The sequence below is a fragment of the Onychomys torridus genome, chromosome X (genome assembly GCF_903995425.1).
Source record: "Onychomys torridus chromosome X, mOncTor1.1, whole genome shotgun sequence".
NCBI classification, from domain to species: Eukaryota; Metazoa; Chordata; class Mammalia; order Rodentia; family Cricetidae; genus Onychomys; species Onychomys torridus.
The window spans coordinates 17,586,833-17,605,491 of NC_050466.1; the positions used below are offsets into that span (position 1 = coordinate 17,586,833).

The window sequence follows — 18,659 nt, forward strand, 5'->3', positions numbered from 1 at the left end:
GCCCCTCCTCACTCACACACAAAATAAATAAATGTAAACAAAAATTCAACACAAAGAGACTGAAAATTTCCAAGAACTGAGCCCGTGTTGCTCTAAAGAAACCCACACTAGGTCCAAATTCGGAATAATACCAGTACTAAATTAAATGTCTTGATCTAATATGAGCTGTTTTTACTAAATCTGTGACCATTCTTATGGCATGGCAGTTGAAGTACCTTGCTCTTTTTAACCCAGACTCAGAAGGACAAACATGGTATGTACTCACTCATACTAGATGTAAAGCAAAGGATAACCAGCCTACAACCCGCAACTCCAGAGAAGCTAGCTAACAAGGAGGACCCTAAGAGGGATGCATAGATTGCCCAGCAAAGAGGAAATACATGAGATCTCCATGAGTAAACTGGAAGTGGGAGGGTAATGGATGTCGAAGAATGGGGGATGAGAACATAAGAGAACAGGAGGTTCAAGCAGGAACAGTGAGAATAGGAGAAGCAAGGAAAGAGATACTGTGATAAATGAAGACACCATGGGAATAGGAAGAAGCAGGGTGCTAGGGAAATGCCCAGGAATCCACAAGGATGACCCCACCTTAGACTACTAGCAATAGTGGAGAGGAGGCCAGGACTGGCCTACTCTGGTAATCAGATTAGTGAATACCCTAACTGTCATCCTAGAGCCTTCATTCCATTACTGATGGAAGCAGATACAGAGATCCACGGCCAGGAGCCAGGAATCCAATTGATGAGAGAGAGGAGGGATTATATAAGCAAGGGACAGAGAGACCATGATGGGAAAACACACAGAGACCAGAGACGACCAGCCACACTAGTGGAAATGCATGAATTGTGGACCAATAGCTGTGGAGCCCCCATGGGACTGGACCAGGCCCTTTGGATATGCAAGACAGTTGTTTAGCTTTAACTGTTTAGGGGGCCCCCAGGCAGGGGGATTGGGATCTGTCTTTGGTGCATGAGCCAGCTTTTTGGAGCCCAGTGCCTAGGTGCAGCCTTGCTGCAGCAGGGAGGGGCTTGGACCTGCCTCAGCTGAATGTGCCAGGCTCTGCTGACTCCCCATGGAGACCTTGAGTTGGAGGAGGTGGGTTGGCTGGGGAAGGCTGGGGGACAGGAAGAGGGAGGAGGGGGGAATCTGTGGTTAGTATGTAAAACAAATAAACCATTTCTTAATACTAAAAAAAACTGACAAGCCTACTGTTTCAGGTTTTACAATAGGTGCTAGAGAAACAAAGAGGAATAAGGAATGCCCTGTAGCTCTCACAGGAAACCCTAGCACAAGAAAAGACACATGGGTGAAATGTGTCCAGCAAGGTCCACTGAAATAATAAACTGCCCCTCCATTTCGTCTTCCAGTCTTTTTTCTATGGATTGCAAGTTGAGGATGTCTCTGAGTTGAGCCATTAAGATGGAAGATAGGGGACCAGAGATACAGTTTAGTTGTGTAACACTTGCACCTTACAAAGTCAGAAAAGAAAAGCCAAACACTAAGTAGAAAATATAGCTGTGCCCACGGATTTGCCTGTGGTCAAGTCTGATGCAATGCGTTCTGCACAGCTGAGGGGAACAACGGTGCCTGCATCCCCATCCCCAGGAAGGTTTGCTGTCACACGTCAAGTCACAGCACCTCCCATTAACCTGTAGCCAGTGTAAGTATTAATGGGTTCTAGAATTAGGTTCTATACCCAAATTAAAGAGGTGGATTCTACAAAAAGAGTCCCACTTGGATGTCATTAAGATAAACTAAAATCCAATCTAGCTGTGCTTGCTACCAATAATCCAAGTGTGAGATTATTTTTTCTGATCTTGCTTTCACTAAGTTTAGCTATCTATAGTAACAAGCAGGAGATCAACATGGTAAATAGACATAAAATTCACTTGATAGAATAGCAACAGCTGTCATCCTTCCTATCTAAAAACACTGCATATGGACTTCTAAACAAACACTTCCAAAACATCTCTGGCTTTTATTCCAAGGGATTTGTGATTCTGGCTATGTCTAGGAGCCCATGAAGGGAGAGAAGTGTCTTAGAGAAATGCAAATCTGTGAAGAAGGTAAACTGTGAGTTAAAAAATTCCTTACCAGATAGTTCAGGACAAGGCTAATATGAGCCTGACAAGGCTCGAGGTTCTTCTCCCTTTTCACCCAAACCTGTTACAGATGGATGGATGAATAAAGTTAATAGAAGGCCACAGATCTAACCCCACACCAGGGCTACCCTTTGATCCCCTGCCATCTCCCCATCGCATCCATTAGGAACTCAGAAAAGAAGATGAAGTAGCTAACATGTCCTGAAGGCCATCCTGAAGTTAAGAAGCATGAGGTGAGGGCAGAATTGAGTCAGCACTGTTTTAGAGACTGGTTCTGGAAATCCATGGTTGGAGTTATGTGGGAGCCATTGATTTAAAGGAAACCCCTATGAATGCCACAAGTCTGCGACACAGTTCATTGTTAGTGAACGGTACTGAAAGCCAAAGGTTGGGGCTCAGAAAGACTAGTACCTAGCAAAACTGAAGAGAGTAATTGGGAAAGAGCCTTACTGCAATTTTCTTCAGGAGTACCCGGAGCAAACGCAGGGCCTCAACACGCCGCTGAGCCAGCAAGTACTTCCTCTCCTCCCACTCCTCCGAAGAATCCAGCTCCTGGCGAGCCTCAGCCTTGCCTTTCACCTTCTCCTTTCTTTGCCGGTGTCTGTCTCTTTCCTTCAGAGCTCGCCTCCTCTCCCTGGCCTTCTTTCTCTTCTCTTGAGCTTTTCTTACTTCGTCTTTTCTTTTTCTGGACAAAAATTAAGATTCATCATTCATTCAAGCAATAATTATTAGCTATTGGGTCTCACTCCCATCCCCCACTCTGGAGAATGAATCATTTAGGTTTCTAGAAACCTATGACTGGTAGGTAACCTTGGGACCTATAACCAACAATTCATGGTAAAATAATAATAACCAGGTGCTAGGGAGAGAGCTCAATCAGTAATGTGATTGCCTTATATGTACAAGGACCTACTTGTACACAAGATTCTTTCTCAAAAAAAACAGATGGAAAGTGTCAGAGGAATGACACCTGAGGTCCTCTGGCACATACACACACACACACACACACACACACACACACACACACACACACACACACTTCTGTACAAGCACATACATACAAAAAAAATAAAACATATGCCCCCTAAAATCCATAAAACATCAGTCAAGGGACAAGACACAATTTTCTCAGTAAAATACAGATGTATAAAGGATACCTTAGAAACAAGGAAGGAAGGAAGGAAGGAAGGAAGGAAGGAAGGAAGGAAGGAAGGAAGGAAGGAGAGGAAAGAGAGCTTTGGCCCTTTTCTGTAATGCCGTGAAGGAGAACAGGCAAGAAAATGAACAGCAGATTCTATTCTGAAGGCAGAAAAAAGGGATATAGTCTGAAATCACAAAACTAGGACAGCTGAAAAGCTCAGAAAAACAAACAATGGACGAAACCAGTCCACCCGGCTCCCTGGAGTCTCAGACATGGCAAGCCCTGATAAAACAGGGAAGGCAGTCACAGCCACATGAGAAAGCTACAGTTCTCACGAGCCTTAACTCCAGGTGGAGGATTTAGTGTGACAGTGATTCCTCCTGGAAGGCAGATCTGCCATGCCCCAGGCTTTCGAAGGCTAGAGTCAAGTGTCATCTTGAGTGGGGGCCTACCATTTGAGACTGACGTGCCATGCTGAGAAAGACGTTCAGGCAGGACAAGGCTCAGACTGGGAAGAACACAGTGGTGGGTGGGCCCCAGCCTTTGTGGCAATGCAAAAAGGGGAAACCCCTAAACTGAATGCAGATCCAATGAACAACTGGCCTTGACAGGTGTGTGCTCAACCCCTGTTTGTACAGTATGAAGATAGGAGACTTCAACTCTGATCTAAGAGGACCCAGGAAGAAGCTGCTCCAAGAGGTTACCATTACTTTTACTCATTTAATGAATGTATATGGATATTTTGCCTGCATGTATGTCTGTGTACCATGTGTATGCCTGGTGCCTTTCAAGGCTAGTAAAGGTGTCATATTCTCTGGGGCTGGAGTTTTAGACAGGCATGAGCTGCCACATGGGTCCTGGGAATTAAACCTAGAACATCTGAAAAAGGAGACAGTGCTGTAGACCACTCAGTCATCTCTCCAGTCCCTTCATTTTAAAAAACTAACTTTTGGCTCTTTTTACTCTAAGTTTTTATATACACATATATTTATTTATTTTCATATCTTCTTGATTGTAAGAGAGCCTGGAGAATAGAAGAAAAGCTTTTCCAGCTATGTATCTGAAGGAGTTAATATGTAGAATATATAAAGAACTTTTAAAATTAGCCATCAAAAATCAAACTATCCAATTAATAAGTGAACAAATACATTAGACAGTTCCTAAAAGGAGAACAAATAGAAAACAGCTATATGAAACAATGTCTAATAGACATCATCAAGCAAATCAGAAATACACTATGAGCTGGATAAACAGCTCAGCAGTTAAGAATACTGGCTGCTCTTGCAGAGGATCCAGGTTCAGTTCCTCATACCCATATGGCAGCTCACAAGGGTCTGTAACTGCATCTCAAGAAGACCTGACTTCCTTTATGGTCTCTACAGGTAATAGGCATGCATATAGTACATATAAATACATGTAGTCAAACACACACATAAAAAATTAAAATGCATTTTAAACATGGTATGTACTCACTCATAAGTGGATACTAGGTGTAAAGCAAAGGATAACCAGACTGCAACTCACAACTCCAGGGAGGCTACCTAGTAAAGAGGACACTAAGAAAGACACAGGGATCGCCCAATGTCAGAGAAATGGATGAGATCTACATGAACAAACTGGGGGGGGGGGGTGGGGGTAATGAAGTGCAAGGGTCAGGGAAAAGAGAGCTTAGGGGAGTGGGAGGTCCCTGCTGGATCAGAAGTGGGAGAATGGAGAGGGAGATACCATGATGAATGAAGACCCCAAGGGAATAGGAAGAAGCAGAGTGCTAGAGAGGTCCCCAGAAATCCACAAAGATACCTCCACTATAGACTACTGGCAATGGTCGAGAGAAAGTCCGAACTGACCTAATCTGGTGATCGGATGGCTGAACACCCTGGCTGTCATGATAGAACTCTCATCCAGTGACTGATGGAAGCAGATGCAGAGATCCATGGCCAAGCCCCAGGAGGAGCTCGGGAGTCCAATCAGCGAGAGAGAGGAGGAATTGTATGAGCAAGAATTGTTGAGACCATGATTGGAAAAAGCACAGGGACAAATAGCCAAACTAGTGGAAACACATGAACTATGAACCAATATAACTGGAGCAGGCCCTCTGGATAAGTGGCATAGTTGAATAGCTTGAACTATTTAGGAGGCCCCCAGGCAGTGCTCGGACTTGTCCTTGGTTCATGGGCTGACTTTTTAGAGCCTGAGGCCTATGCTGAGACACTTTGCTCAGTCTTGGTGTAGGGAGGAGGAAACTGGACCTGCCTTGGCTGAGTCTGCCAGGCTGGGCTGACTCTCCAGGGGAGACCTTGCCTTGGAGGAGGTAGGAGTGGGGGGTGGATTGGAGGGAGGGCTGGAGGGTGGGAGGAGGGAGGCTGATATGTGAAAATACGTTAATTATAAAATGAAAATACTATTAAAAATGCATCTTAAAACTACACTAAGATTCCGTTTTTCCTCTGTCAGAATAGATGTTATAAAAAGAACACATAAATGCTAGAGAGGATACAGAGACTAAAAGGAGCCCTATAAATTTAGACGCTCGTGAAAATGTGGGAAGAAATGAAGAGCAATTACCTGGATCAGGATTTAGCCAAAGGACAAAGGATTATTTGTCTAAATGAGATGTGTGGCTTGGAATTTGAGAAAGACTAGCAGTATCTTGCTGGGTGGTGGTGGCACACACCTTTAATCCGAGTACTTGGGAGGCAGAGCCAGGCGGATCTCTGAGTTTGAAGACAGCCTGGTCTACAGAGAGAGATACAGGACAGGCACCAGAAAAAAAAGAAACCTACACAGAGAAGCCCTGTCTCGAAAACAAAACAAAACAAAAACAAAAACAAACCAAAATAATAGTATCTTGAAGTGGCTGAAGCTCTGGCCAAATTTCCTGGATGTGACCAGCCAAAAAAATGAGGGACATGTAGAATGACTGTTAGGACGCTGCCCTCACTCCTGCACATGCGCAGTTCAGGGTCTTGTGTCTTACATCAGCAGCAGGTGCTGGCGACTATGTACACATGGCATGGTCATGCAACCTGGGCCTTAAAAGCTGGATGCAGACCCATGCTCTCTCTCTGCTCTGCTCTGCTCCCTTCCCACCCTACCATCTTTCTCTCTCCCCAGGCCTGGCTCTGTTTCTCCTCCCCCTCTCCCTCCTAATAAAGCTCTAAAAACTAACACTGGGTTCTGTCATGACCATGACCTTTCCACTTGGTAACCAGCGCCACCACCAGCACCATTTGTCACCCTTTCAACGGTGTCCCTAATTTTTTTTTGAAAATGGTATGATTTACATAAAATATGAGGAGCGAGAAAGTTTTAAAAAAATGGTTCTCAGAGCCCTATAAAGCTGGTATCTGTACTTTCTTGGCAAATGTTTGGCAATGGTCTAACTAGGGAAATACTCAGCTAGGCTCAAGCTCCAAGATGGATAACTAATGTTAAGATTAAAGAAAGAAAATGGAAGTACCTAAAATTCACAGAAAAAATTCTGGCCAACAAGAAAAAATAATCCCAACAAGTCCATGATTCTGGATTACTTTGATTCTTGATCATTTTAGAGAAGGAAAGCTTTACCAGAACTACTTTTTTTATTTTAAATTGGTAGGTTAAATAATATTGGTAAAGTAATAAAATTTCTAACTCAATATGTTAGGATTATCACTACAAACTTTCAGATCTGACTATAGCCCACAAGCAGGTACAAGGCCCTAGGTTCAAACCCCAGCACTGAAGCTCCTCATTCTCTCTTAAAATCTCTCCCCCAGACTTCTTAATCTGGCTAGTCTCACTATCCCTTATTACTTGTTCTTGATTCTGGGAATGCCTTTCTGGTTTCTTGTTTTCATCTATTTTATTACCTGCACTTTCCAAGACTGTCTTTGATGGTGTTATCTATCGAATCTAGCTATTCACCAAAATGAAGTAACCCAAAAGTCAGAAGGAAAAACCTCTTCATTGTTAAAAATCAAACTACTTACCTTTCAGCTACTTCCTCTTCTCTCTTCTTTTCTTTTTTCCTTTCTTCCTCCAGCTCTTGTAATTTTAGCCTTTCCTGATTCCTCCTCTGTATAGCTCCTTCACTGAAATGCTGGGTTGTATCAAACATAACCTGCCCCCAAAACAGATGAAAGATTCCTTAGAAAGACTTGTCAGTGGACTGGACGGATCCCAGATGACAGAGGAAGCTAAGATGGCACACAGCAAGTCAAAACCAAGGAATTCAAAATGCCCTTTGAATCCCAGCCACACTGCACTACTGCTTAGGGGCCAAGAGCTGAACAGAACTTGGAGGCACTAGGATGTTCTTTGGCAAACCTTTGAAATGGTAGATCAAATTACCATCTTAATTTTATACAGTTAAACTTAACTGTATATCAGTATTTCTCATTGTTTTTAATTTAATTTTTGACAATGTCATACATATTTGTACTGTATTGTGAACACAGCCACCTCTTTGTTCTCTTATTACCCTCCCACTCCAACTAACACCACTTTCTCCCCAGCTAGTGCCTGCCTACTTTCATGTCTTAAATTTTTTTTTGTGTAGGAACTTACTTTACATACAATCATGAGTAGCATCACAGGGCTATCTAGGGACAGGTCAGCAATATATTACCCCTAGTAAGCCACACAAATCAACTAGATTGATGTGTTGTTGTTGTTTTTAAGTCAGCAGAGATAAAAAATAATGAACATGGGTTGGGGATTTAGCTCAGTGGTAGAGCACTTGCCTAGCAAGCACAAGGCCCTGGGTTCGATCCTGAGCTCAAAAAAAAAAAAGAACATGGCAAGGAATGGGGTAGGCAGAAAAGAGACAAGAAAACTAACCTAAAGAGAAATCAGATTATCAAACTACATTTCATATCTTGAAATGTAATGAGTGAGATAAATAGATATGTTTATAGACTAGAACAGAGGCAGATGTTATGTTAACTTATCAGTATATAGGAAGTCTCTAGTTTGATTCCCACCATGGATAATTAAAAAAATAAAGAGGAGAACTAGTTATTGAAATACACACAAGGGGACTAGAGATGTAGCCCAGTGGTAGAGTACTTGCTTGGCATTAGCAAAATCCTGGGTTGTATGTAGTGGGTAGCCATTCCAGCTTTGACCTGGAAGTTCCAACCCCCATTGAGGCTTCAGTAACTGTCACGCCTACAAGGCGGAGCAGAGAGGACCCTGAAGACCCAAGATCAGGATGCACCAGCTCTCTTGGTTCCAGGACCCTGGACGCTGGAGGTAGACCAAGCAGAGTTCTCCAGAGAACACCGCCAGAGTGTGCTACACCTTTCCCAGACCCAGAGTGTGCTACAAAATAAACCTCCCTTTTAACTATGTGGAGTGGCCTTAATAGTTTCACCAATAGTTGTATTCCCAGTGCTGCAAAAAAATAAATAAGTAGATATGCATGAAAACAATACATTCCCAGCCATGGTTCCTTTTAACACAAGTAGCTATACACACACACACACACACACACACACACACACACACACACACACGAAACTGAAAGTGCAAATTCATGCCAAAGACTGGTTTAGAGAAGAAGAATTTAGCTGAGTCTTTTCCATTGCTGGGTTGGGGCTTCAGGGTGATAATCGATGTGCCTCTTAGAGATAGCTACTCGGGTTAGCATGTGCTGATGCCTGTGCTGCTGGTGCAATCCTGCTAGTGTACAACCAACCCGGAAATGCAGAGATGTTGCTTGAGTACCCAAGCTGGTCCAGAGGACTGAGCTTATTGGTTCCATGGGATGTATGCATCAGGCCACAGCCCGTGTTCCCAGCGATGGTTCACAATAAACCTGCTGGAAACCTGCTGTACTTCTGCCTAGGCCAAGTGATGTAAGGCTTCTGCTGGAGCTCCAAGCAGCTGGGTGTTGCCACAGCTAATTTTTCCAGAACAAATTTCCAGTTTATGATCATTTCTGTGATGTTGGAAGTGGGAATGCTCATAAGATGGTGATGAATATGAGGCTGGAACCCATAGCGCAAGACTGTGACAAAATCCATAGAAGCACATATCTTGCATACCTTCAAAGAGGACTTTTATGAGGAAATCCTCAACATGGTCATTGTTGCCTACCTCGGCCCAGAAAAGAACTTTGGTTCTTTAGCATCACTTATTTCAGTAACTCATGAGATTGAAGAAACAACTAAATGACTAGATTTACCAGAATATTTACTACTCAAAGACGAACATTTCTTCCAGGTTTCTAAAAACAAAATTATGAATGGCCATGGATGAAAAATGACCTTATTTCTTCATCCACTGTTTCCTAGTATTTCGCTGTTCATAAACTATGTAGTCTCATCTTGATTGTATTTTAAAAGGCAAACATCTTTCTATAGCTGTGAATTAAACAATATGATGTAGTTATTCTACTGTGCTTCAGTTGCTAAGTTCAATGCATCCTACTATACTACTAAAATATTAATTTAAAATTAAGATGTTTTTAATGTGATAAATTGACTAAAATGAATCACTAGAAATATAGTAAGTACATTATAATGAAAATAAGATGATATATACAAAAAGCATGTCAATGATTTGAGACAAGAACCAAAATTATCATGAATGTATATGTACTTGTATAGCACACACTGCTAACCAGAGGAACAGAAGTTTGATAATTTATTCTAAGCATAAGGAGGAAAACCAAGACTGTAATTTTTGCTATCTTGTACATTAATATATAATTACAGGTAAGAGGTCTTATTACAGGCAAGAGGATTTTTGTGAATTTTGCTTTCCTGATTTCCCTTGTGAGGGCAGTTCACTGTACTGTCTCCGTGTCTGTGTGGTGCGTCCTCAATTCCAAGTGGCCTAGATTCCCTCTGCCTATCAGGGCTTTTTGTTTGTTTGTTAAAGACAGGTGTTTTTCTGCTCTGCAGATCTTGTTTTTGTGTTTTATAATACGCCTTTCTCCTTTTCAAAACAGTACATATTCTTTTCCTTCAATACTGTTCTTCTTTTTGGTTCTTTCTAGCTTGAAAAGACTGTCCATTTTTCCCATTAGGAATAACCTGTAACTGCACATTTGAGGGAATGCATCAATACTCTTCTATTCCATCACAATAGGAATCGTGATTAAGTGTGTGCCTGCACTGCACTCTTAGGCTTCTGCAGGACTTAAATGAGCACACAGGCCAGGTGTGGTGACACGTGCCTGAAAACCCAGCATTTAGGAGACTCAAGCAGGACTGCAAGCTTGAGTTTCAGGCCTGCTGGTCTCAAAACAAGAGAAATAAATTAAAATTAAATAAATGAATAAGTGAAAACAGCCATCCATTTATATGTACCTGCTTAGTAACACAAGTTAGTTATTTCTCCCCTGAAAATATTAATTACCAATTAAATTCTGAAACAACTAGAAGGTGGTTTTTTTTTTTTTAATATGATTATATGTTCCAGCAACCCTACGCTTTCCCAGCTGGATATGCCCAATATAATTTAATACTAGACTAGAGAGTTTTTTGTCACTTGAGATTAAAAAGTTTTAGTTAAATATCTCGTGTCTTTCTTCCCACTAACTATAACTTTTAGCCAGTTGGGTTCTTTGGTTTATATAGGCAGAAATCTTGGGATATTTAGGAGCTGCATCAGATAGTTCCCTATATTCTTGTTCATTTCAGCAACAGATTTTCTGGTGGAGAGGCAGAATGGGAGGGTAGAGTGTGCTGTATATAGAAGGTAATTTTAAAGATATCACATTATAAATCATTTCTGAGATGCCTAAGTAAATTATAATTACTGATAGAAATAAGCACTTAAAATCTGTAGAAGAACATTAAAACTCAGAGAATGGGAACGAAGTCATGGAGAAATTTGGATGGATTTATATATATAAGTACAATATAAACTTTGACTATGTGTATATATGTACATATTTGGTTTTGTATCTATATATTTTAAATATAAAAGAAGTGAAAAAGCAATAAAATGCATTATCATAAGTTCATACACCAAAAAGTAAAACAATCCACCCAAATTTCTCCATGGAACCTAAGGCTTTGGGGATGCTAAGCAAGCACTCCACCAGCCCACTTACATCCACAGTACCAGCTACTGTTTTCTTGGAGACTTGAAGTCCCACAGAGTCCAAGCTGCTTTTGAATTCCTGATCCCTCTGCTTCCATATCATAAGTGCTGAGATAAAAGACATATACTGCCATGTCTAGCTAAAAAAGTGTTTAATGTTATAAATCCCATATCTAAAAGATGGTTCACTTATTAGTGGCTTTGTGTGACAAATTTAGAACTCAAACCCAGAATGGATAAAGCAGCTTTATGTTTGTTCTTAACTATGTTTTCATTTAGCATGTGACACTTTAGTTATTTTATTTTATGTGTATGAGTATTTTGCTTGCATGTATGTCTGTGCACCACCTGTATGCCTGGGAATCACAAAGGCCATAAGAGAACTTCAGATCCCCTGGAACTGTATTACAGATGCTTGTGAACGACCATGTGGGTACTCAGAACCAAACCTGGGTCCTGGGACCTCTGCAAGAGCATCCAATGCTCTTAACTGCTGAGAAGACATCTCTCCAGCTCCAGTGTTTTGATATTTTATTGGCACCTTATATTTTATTAAATAGCCATTGTTTTTTTTAATGGTATACTGTTTAGGTGTTAGCTAACTGTATACATTTTCAGTTTTTATATTGTGCTTATATATTATAAAAAATTACGGCAGTTCCATTTTGATAAGTCTAAATGTTTCCAGGCCTTGAAATAAATCTTGATGAATGCAAATAAACTAGGAATATGACCAAAGCAATCCCAGACATCACTGAAGTGACATGTCTAGATAGACAGGCTGCTTTTGAAAGCAAAGCACACAGGTCTTTAGGATTTGGGTCCAAGGGAATGAGGAGGGAGAGAACTGCTCGCTTTGTGGTTTCAGACTTCATGGTTCCCTCTCACAGCAACTTGTCAAGTATAGTAAGTATATGAAATAGTCCTGTGGGAGGAATGAATAATCTTTTAATGCCCTCCCAAAGCTTGGGCAGAGAGAGACCCACGTGATACAAACCATCACTTGAAAATCCCAGCGAGTGGGCTACCTGATTTCAGAAGATTGGGTGTTCACATTAAGATGGTTTTTCTTCCTAAACATGCATGTATAAATGATAGCATGTATCTCTGCAGCACTGACTAATCTGACCCTAGTGGAATGTAAAGACATTTAATTTTGATGCTTCTTTCCAACTCGGGCTCAGGCTCACTGGAACAATGGAAACTGGAGTCTGGCCCCTGCTTACCTTAATATTACACGCCAGAGCTTTGCCATCATCTCCTTTAAGCATCAGCTTCATTCCTCGAAGGGATTCCATGGCTCTGATAAAGTCAGTTGACTCCTGGTATTGGATAAAGGCTTCAAATGTTTGCAAGCCGAAGTTAAAACCCCCAAAGCTCCCACCTGTCATCACTTCTCTGTAGGGGTCAAGCATGGGGATATCCACATTCTTGATCTTCCCAAAACTCTCAAAGACTACTCGAAGGATCTCTTCACAGGGCTTCTCTCCACTGGAACCTTTCGGCGCAAACCACTTACAGGGCAAGCCTTCAAAATAGATGGAATCTGGGCTCTTATCATCTTGTTCTTCAGCTCCCGCAACCACTGAGGCCTCTTTCTCTTTGGGGAAATGTTCCCACTCTCCCTGGGCATCTGTAGCCACTACTTTTAAGTCAGTTTTCAAGCCATTTAGCTTGATGATCTTCCCATGTAACTTCGCTTTCAAGATCTGAACCAAACTTCGGGTTTCAGCCTCACCCTCAAATCGGATGAAGTCTTTTGTACTCTTGGAGAGTCGCACTGTGGTGAACTGGTCAGGGCAAATCAGACTTTTCAGTTGGTCAAGAACTTCCCAGTTAGAGAAGGGCCTCACGGGTTCTATACATTCTGGGAGCAATACGTTGATCATTAATTTTGCTATGGGCTTGAGGTAGAGGTGCTGAGCAGCACAGAGCTCTGTTGCCTCAGAGTTATCATAAACCACTGTGACTGTCATGGTGTCCTCACACCACCTTAGAGGACAAAAGAGAAAAATTTAAAACAAATGGAGCAAAACACAGATTTGAACTGTGAAATGGTGTTAGCATTGCTAGACTTAGATCCAACTGATAGAGGGAAAATAGACTATGGGTAGAATGAACATAGTATCTTATAGCTCTTGAATCCAATACACCATTATTGTAGGGTTGTAGGATGTAAGATTAGCCAAAAGAGCCAGTGGCATGCCTAGATGCCAGTGGCAAACCAGCTGAATTAGAGATTTCAAACATGAGGCCAACCCAAGTACGGTTGCTCACGCTGCAATCCCAGCACTCAGGGAATAGAGGTGCAGGGACTGCTACTACTTTGAGTCCATCTTGACCAAATGAGACCCTGTCTTAACTACACCCTTCCCCAACAATAACACTAACCAAAAACCATGATGCGTTTACATTAGCACCAGATCCATGAAATCCTTAGGTGGAAATCTAACAAAATATACATAAGATCTTATCAAAGAAACTACAAAACTCTGATGAAAAATATTCTAGAACTAGGTATTGCAGTAGATCCATAAGAAGGCTCAATATGTTAGTTCTCTCTGACTAGATCTGTATATTAAACATAATCCCAATAAAAAGCTCGACAAGTTATGTTCTGAATGAAATATAAAATCTAAGTCCAGTGCATGGTGGCACACGCCTTTAATCCCAGCACTCTAGAGGCAGAGGCAGACAGAACTCTGTGAGTTCAAGGTCATCCTGATTCACACAGAGGGTTCTAGGCCAGCTAGAGCTATATAATGAGACCATATCTCAAAAATAAATTTCTAAAGTTTATATGGAAATACAAAATATAATATAAACCCAAAATAACCAAGTCAGTATTAAAGGAGAGTGGGGAAATGTTAGAGTGACATTCTCAGACTTCAAAAATGAGATAATACCATAGTCATTAAGATAAGATGACACTCGTCAAAAAAAAAGACAAATAGATTTAGGGAACAGGATAGAAAACTCAGAATAGATTCACATATAATCTATGTATGTATGTATGAAGAAATTAGCCAAGATAATCTTTTCAATGAATAGTGATGGAATAATAGACATTCAAACACTCTAATCTAAGTATGGGCCAAACTAAGCTGGAGAGGGTTCGGATGTTAAGAGCACACAGTGCTCTTGCAGAGGACCCAGGTTTGGTTTCCAGCACCCAGTTCAGTTGGATAAAAATAGCCTGTAACTCCAACTCCAGGAGATATGACACCTCTGGCCTCCATAGGCAACTGGACTCCTGTATACATATTCCCACACATATATACACATAACTAATAACAAAAAGTTTAAATGGGCCAGTCAAACATGTTTGGGGATGTAGCTGAGAGACAGCATTTTCCTACCATGTGTATGCCCTATATTTGATCTCAACAACAACAGAAAAATGGACAAGATATCTTAATAGACATCTCCCCCAAAATTATACTGATGACAAAAAGATTTTTTTTTCTGGAGCTGAGGATCAAACCCCAGGCCATGCAACTTGCTAGGCAAGTGCTCTACCGTTGAATTAAATCCCCAACCCTGACAAAAAGAATTTTAAATAGTGACTCTCGTAGATTAATTTCAAAGTCTTGGTTACATTCTTCTAAATGGCATTAATAGAGATTAATTTTGGGGAGCTGGAGGGATAGCTCAGCCATTAAAGGCCAGGCTCACAACCAAAAATATAAAAGATTAATTTTGTGGTGCTGGGAAATAAACCCAAGTCCTTGTACATGCTAGACTAGTACTCTACCACTGAACTACATCCCAGGCCTTGAATTAGATATTCAGAAATCATTAAAATGACCTAGAATTGGGAGTGCTCTGGGAAAAAAAATGAATGACTATAAAGAACAACCTAATTTTCCCCAAAAGACCTATTATCAATGAATATTTTAAATTTCATTACTTTATGTATATGGGTGTACAGTACCCATGGATCCCAGAAGAGACAGTTATATCTCCTGGAACTGTAGTTACAAACAGTTGTGAGCCATCATGTAGGCCCTGAGAATCAAATCTGGCTCCTCTGGAAAAGCAGCCAGTCCTTTTAACTGGGGCCATTTATCCAGCTCTGTCAATCACTTTTTATATGGCCTCAGAATTTCAGCTAAAGCAATTAAGCAAGAGAAAAGATAAAATATCCAGGAGGAAAGGTGGAAGTCAAACCACCCTTTTGCAGATAACATAATATATACAGAAAAACCTAACGATTCTACTAAACTCTACCAAAAAATAGGTTAGAATTGATAGACAGGTTACAGAATATAAAATCAATATATAAAAGTTAGTACTGGGGGCTAGAGAGATGGCTTCTCAATTCAGAGCACTGGCTGCTCTTGTAGAGGACCAGGAGTGTGGGTCTCAGCATCCACATGGCAGCTCACAACCATCTGCAACTCCAGTTATAGGAGTTCTTGTACTCTTTTCTGGGCTCCACTAGCATGCATGCAAAACACTCGCACACATAAAATAAAAATGAATAAATCTTTTTTATTTTTCAGATAAGGGGCTCACTATATATGTCAGGTTGGCATGGAAATCATTATGTAGACCAGACTGGCCTTGAACTCACAGAGATCCTGTCCCTGCCTCCTGAGTGCTGGGATTGAAGAGTATACCATCATATCTGGCTTACATTTCTATACAACAATGAACTAAATGAAAAAGAAATCAAGATGATGATCCCATTTGCAACACCAATAAAGATACCTAGAAATTAATTTAACCACAGAGGTTAAAGAACTCCATAATAAAATCTATAAAACACTGGTAAAAGAAATTGAAACACATATTGAACCCTAAAAGAATAAGGTCCTTGGGGCGCCAAACGCCCTAACAGTCATGCTGGAACTCTCATCCAATAACTGATGGAAGTGGATGCAGAGATCCTCAGCCAGGCCCCAGGTGGAGCTCCAGGTGTCCAATTGTCGAGAAAGAGGAGGGACTGTAAGAGCATGAATTGTTGAGATCAAGATTGGAAAAAGCACAGGGACAAATAGCCAATTGAATGGAAGCACATGAATTATGAACCAAAGGCTGTGGAGCCCCCAGCTGGAGCAGGCCCTCTGGATAAGTGAGACAATTGAATAGCTTGAACTGTTTGGCAGGCACCCAGGCTGTGGGACCAGGACCTGTCCTTAGTGCATGAGCTGGCTGTTTGGAACCTTGGGCTTACACAGGGACGGACTCTTTGCTCAGCCTGGAAGGAGGGGACTGGACATGCCTGTACTGAATCCACCAGGTTGAATTGAATCCCAGGGGAGTCTTGGTCCTGGAGGAGATGGGACTGGAGGGAGGGGCTGGGGGGAAGGTGGGGGTGGGGGCGTGAGGGGGGAGGACAGGGGAACCCATGGCTGATGTGTAAAATTAAAACACAAATATAATAATAATAATAAAAGAAAAAAAAGATACTGTCATTTCCACAAAATGGATGGAGCTAAGAAATATTTTGTTATAATAAGCCAGGAACGTAGTGACAAGTATTGTAGGGCCTTCCACAAGGAAGCTAAAAGACTTGTTTTCCTAGAAAAAGAGACTGAGAAGAACAGAGGAAGAGGGGCTGGGGACTCCGGTTGGTGTGCATGTAGAACAGCTGGCTAGGCAAGATAATTGCTGCTATTCTACCGAACAGTCGGGTAACCAGAGATAAGAAAAAAAATAATTGTATATTTCAAAATAGCCAGTAGGTCAGGTTTTAAATATTCTCCACCCAAAGAAATGATGCATGTCTGAGGAGATGGACTTGATCATTACATTGTACACATATATTGTAATGTCAATTTGTGTTCCATGAAAATATATATATATATTAATTTTAAAATTATGTGCCAATTAAATTTTTTAACTTCTTAAATGCCCCCCTTTCACAACTCAGATTCTCAAATTCCAATTTTCCTATGACAGCAATAACAAAAACAGTTGTTCTTATACCTTCTCCAGTTAGTCATAGTCTTTAGATCTTAAAATGAAATGCATGTAGATATTTCATCTTAAATTACTTTCCATGAATAGAGGACTAATTTTCAATTACTGTCAAGGAGCTGGTGCATCCCAAGTAGTCATATATTTGCATATATCATAGTGTCAGTGCTATAGTGGTGCCATGGGCAATTTGGGTAACACCTGGCATACAGCTACAAACAATCAATTCCATTGTGGCACCTGTTCCTTATGGATGCCTCAGACATGATGGGGGTGGAGAAAAAGAGAGGAAGAAGGAGACAGAGATCCACAAAGAGAAACAGAGGCAGAGAGACCAAAAGAGACACAGAGAGGCAGAGGGGGCGGTCATAAAGTTGGGTAGGTAGGGACAAGGGGAGGAGCTGGGAGGAGCTGGGGAAGGGAAACATAGTCAAAATATATTGCAGGAAAGGATTTTTAACTTAAAAAATAGGGAAAAATAAACAAGGAAGGGAAAGAAAACAAGAGAAGATGGAAAAAAGAAGGAAGGAAGGAAGGAAGGGAGGGAGGGAGGGAGGGAGACATACTTGCTGATAAGATGGAGTACCTATGATAGTTTTTAGAGGAAAAATGGTACAGAATAATTCACAATATATTTTCATAAAAGCAATATCATAAACTCATAAAAATAATGTAAAAAGGTATGTATGTCTACAAACATACATATACATGAAGTCTGAAAATATATACTGTCTAGGAAAGGATCACAACAAATTAATACAGTAACAGTCCCCTTCCACCACCAATATATGCCATCACTGGCATCTGACTCCATCACTGAAATATATATGAGTCATGAATGAAGCCTGTGAGGGCAGGATTGTGAGAAACAAAGGATCACTCAGAAACTGTGGTGCTGGCTATATCATAGGATACAGAGGTTATTTTTTAAAACTGCTTTATTGATTTGGGTTGGGAATGTGGCACAGTAGTAAAAAGCTTGTCTAGCACGCAGGCAGCCCTGGATTCTATCCCCAGTACCATGAAAACATAAAAACGGCTTTACTGAGACATGATTGGTCTATAACAAGCCATTTCTATAACATAAACTGAAAAAATGCCAACAGCGCACATTTTTAACAAGTCTTGACACATGTACACACACCCACAGAAAAACTATCACCATTATCAAGAGAGTGGAAACAACCATTATTTTCACAAATTTTCTTGTGCCTTTCTGTAATCCCTCCTCTGTCTTTGGCAATCACTCATCTACCTGCAAAGCATTTAATTCACAACCCATTTATATTGTAACACAATAAAAACAGATATTGCTTTTAAAAATACTTATATATTAATGAACTATTAGGTGCTTTTCTCTAAATCAGAATACTTTCTCAGTTCCAAGGTCAATGTGCCAATCCTTATTTAATTAAATCTGTTAGAGAACCCTACTTTATTCTTGAAATTTGGTC

General features: G+C 40.9%; 1 protein-coding gene and 1 pseudogene across 1 annotated transcript in view; one reads left to right on the forward strand and one right to left on the reverse strand.

Moving 5' to 3' along the window:
* Positions 1-18,659, reverse strand: part of LOC118574334 (A-kinase anchor protein 17B) — a 36,302-nt gene that overhangs the window by 3,648 nt on the left and 13,995 nt on the right. The window contains exons 3-6 of the mRNA XM_036175197.1: positions 12,507-13,272; positions 7,215-7,345; positions 2,553-2,787; positions 2,095-2,163 (exon numbers count right to left, since the gene is read on the reverse strand). Coding sequence (XP_036031090.1) covers positions 2,095-2,163; positions 2,553-2,787; positions 7,215-7,345; positions 12,507-13,256 — 1,185 coding nt within the window. The 5' untranslated portion in view covers positions 13,257-13,272. The remainder of the gene's footprint in view (positions 1-2,094; positions 2,164-2,552; positions 2,788-7,214; positions 7,346-12,506; positions 13,273-18,659) is intronic.
* LOC118573914 lies at positions 9,028-9,486 on the forward strand (annotated as a pseudogene).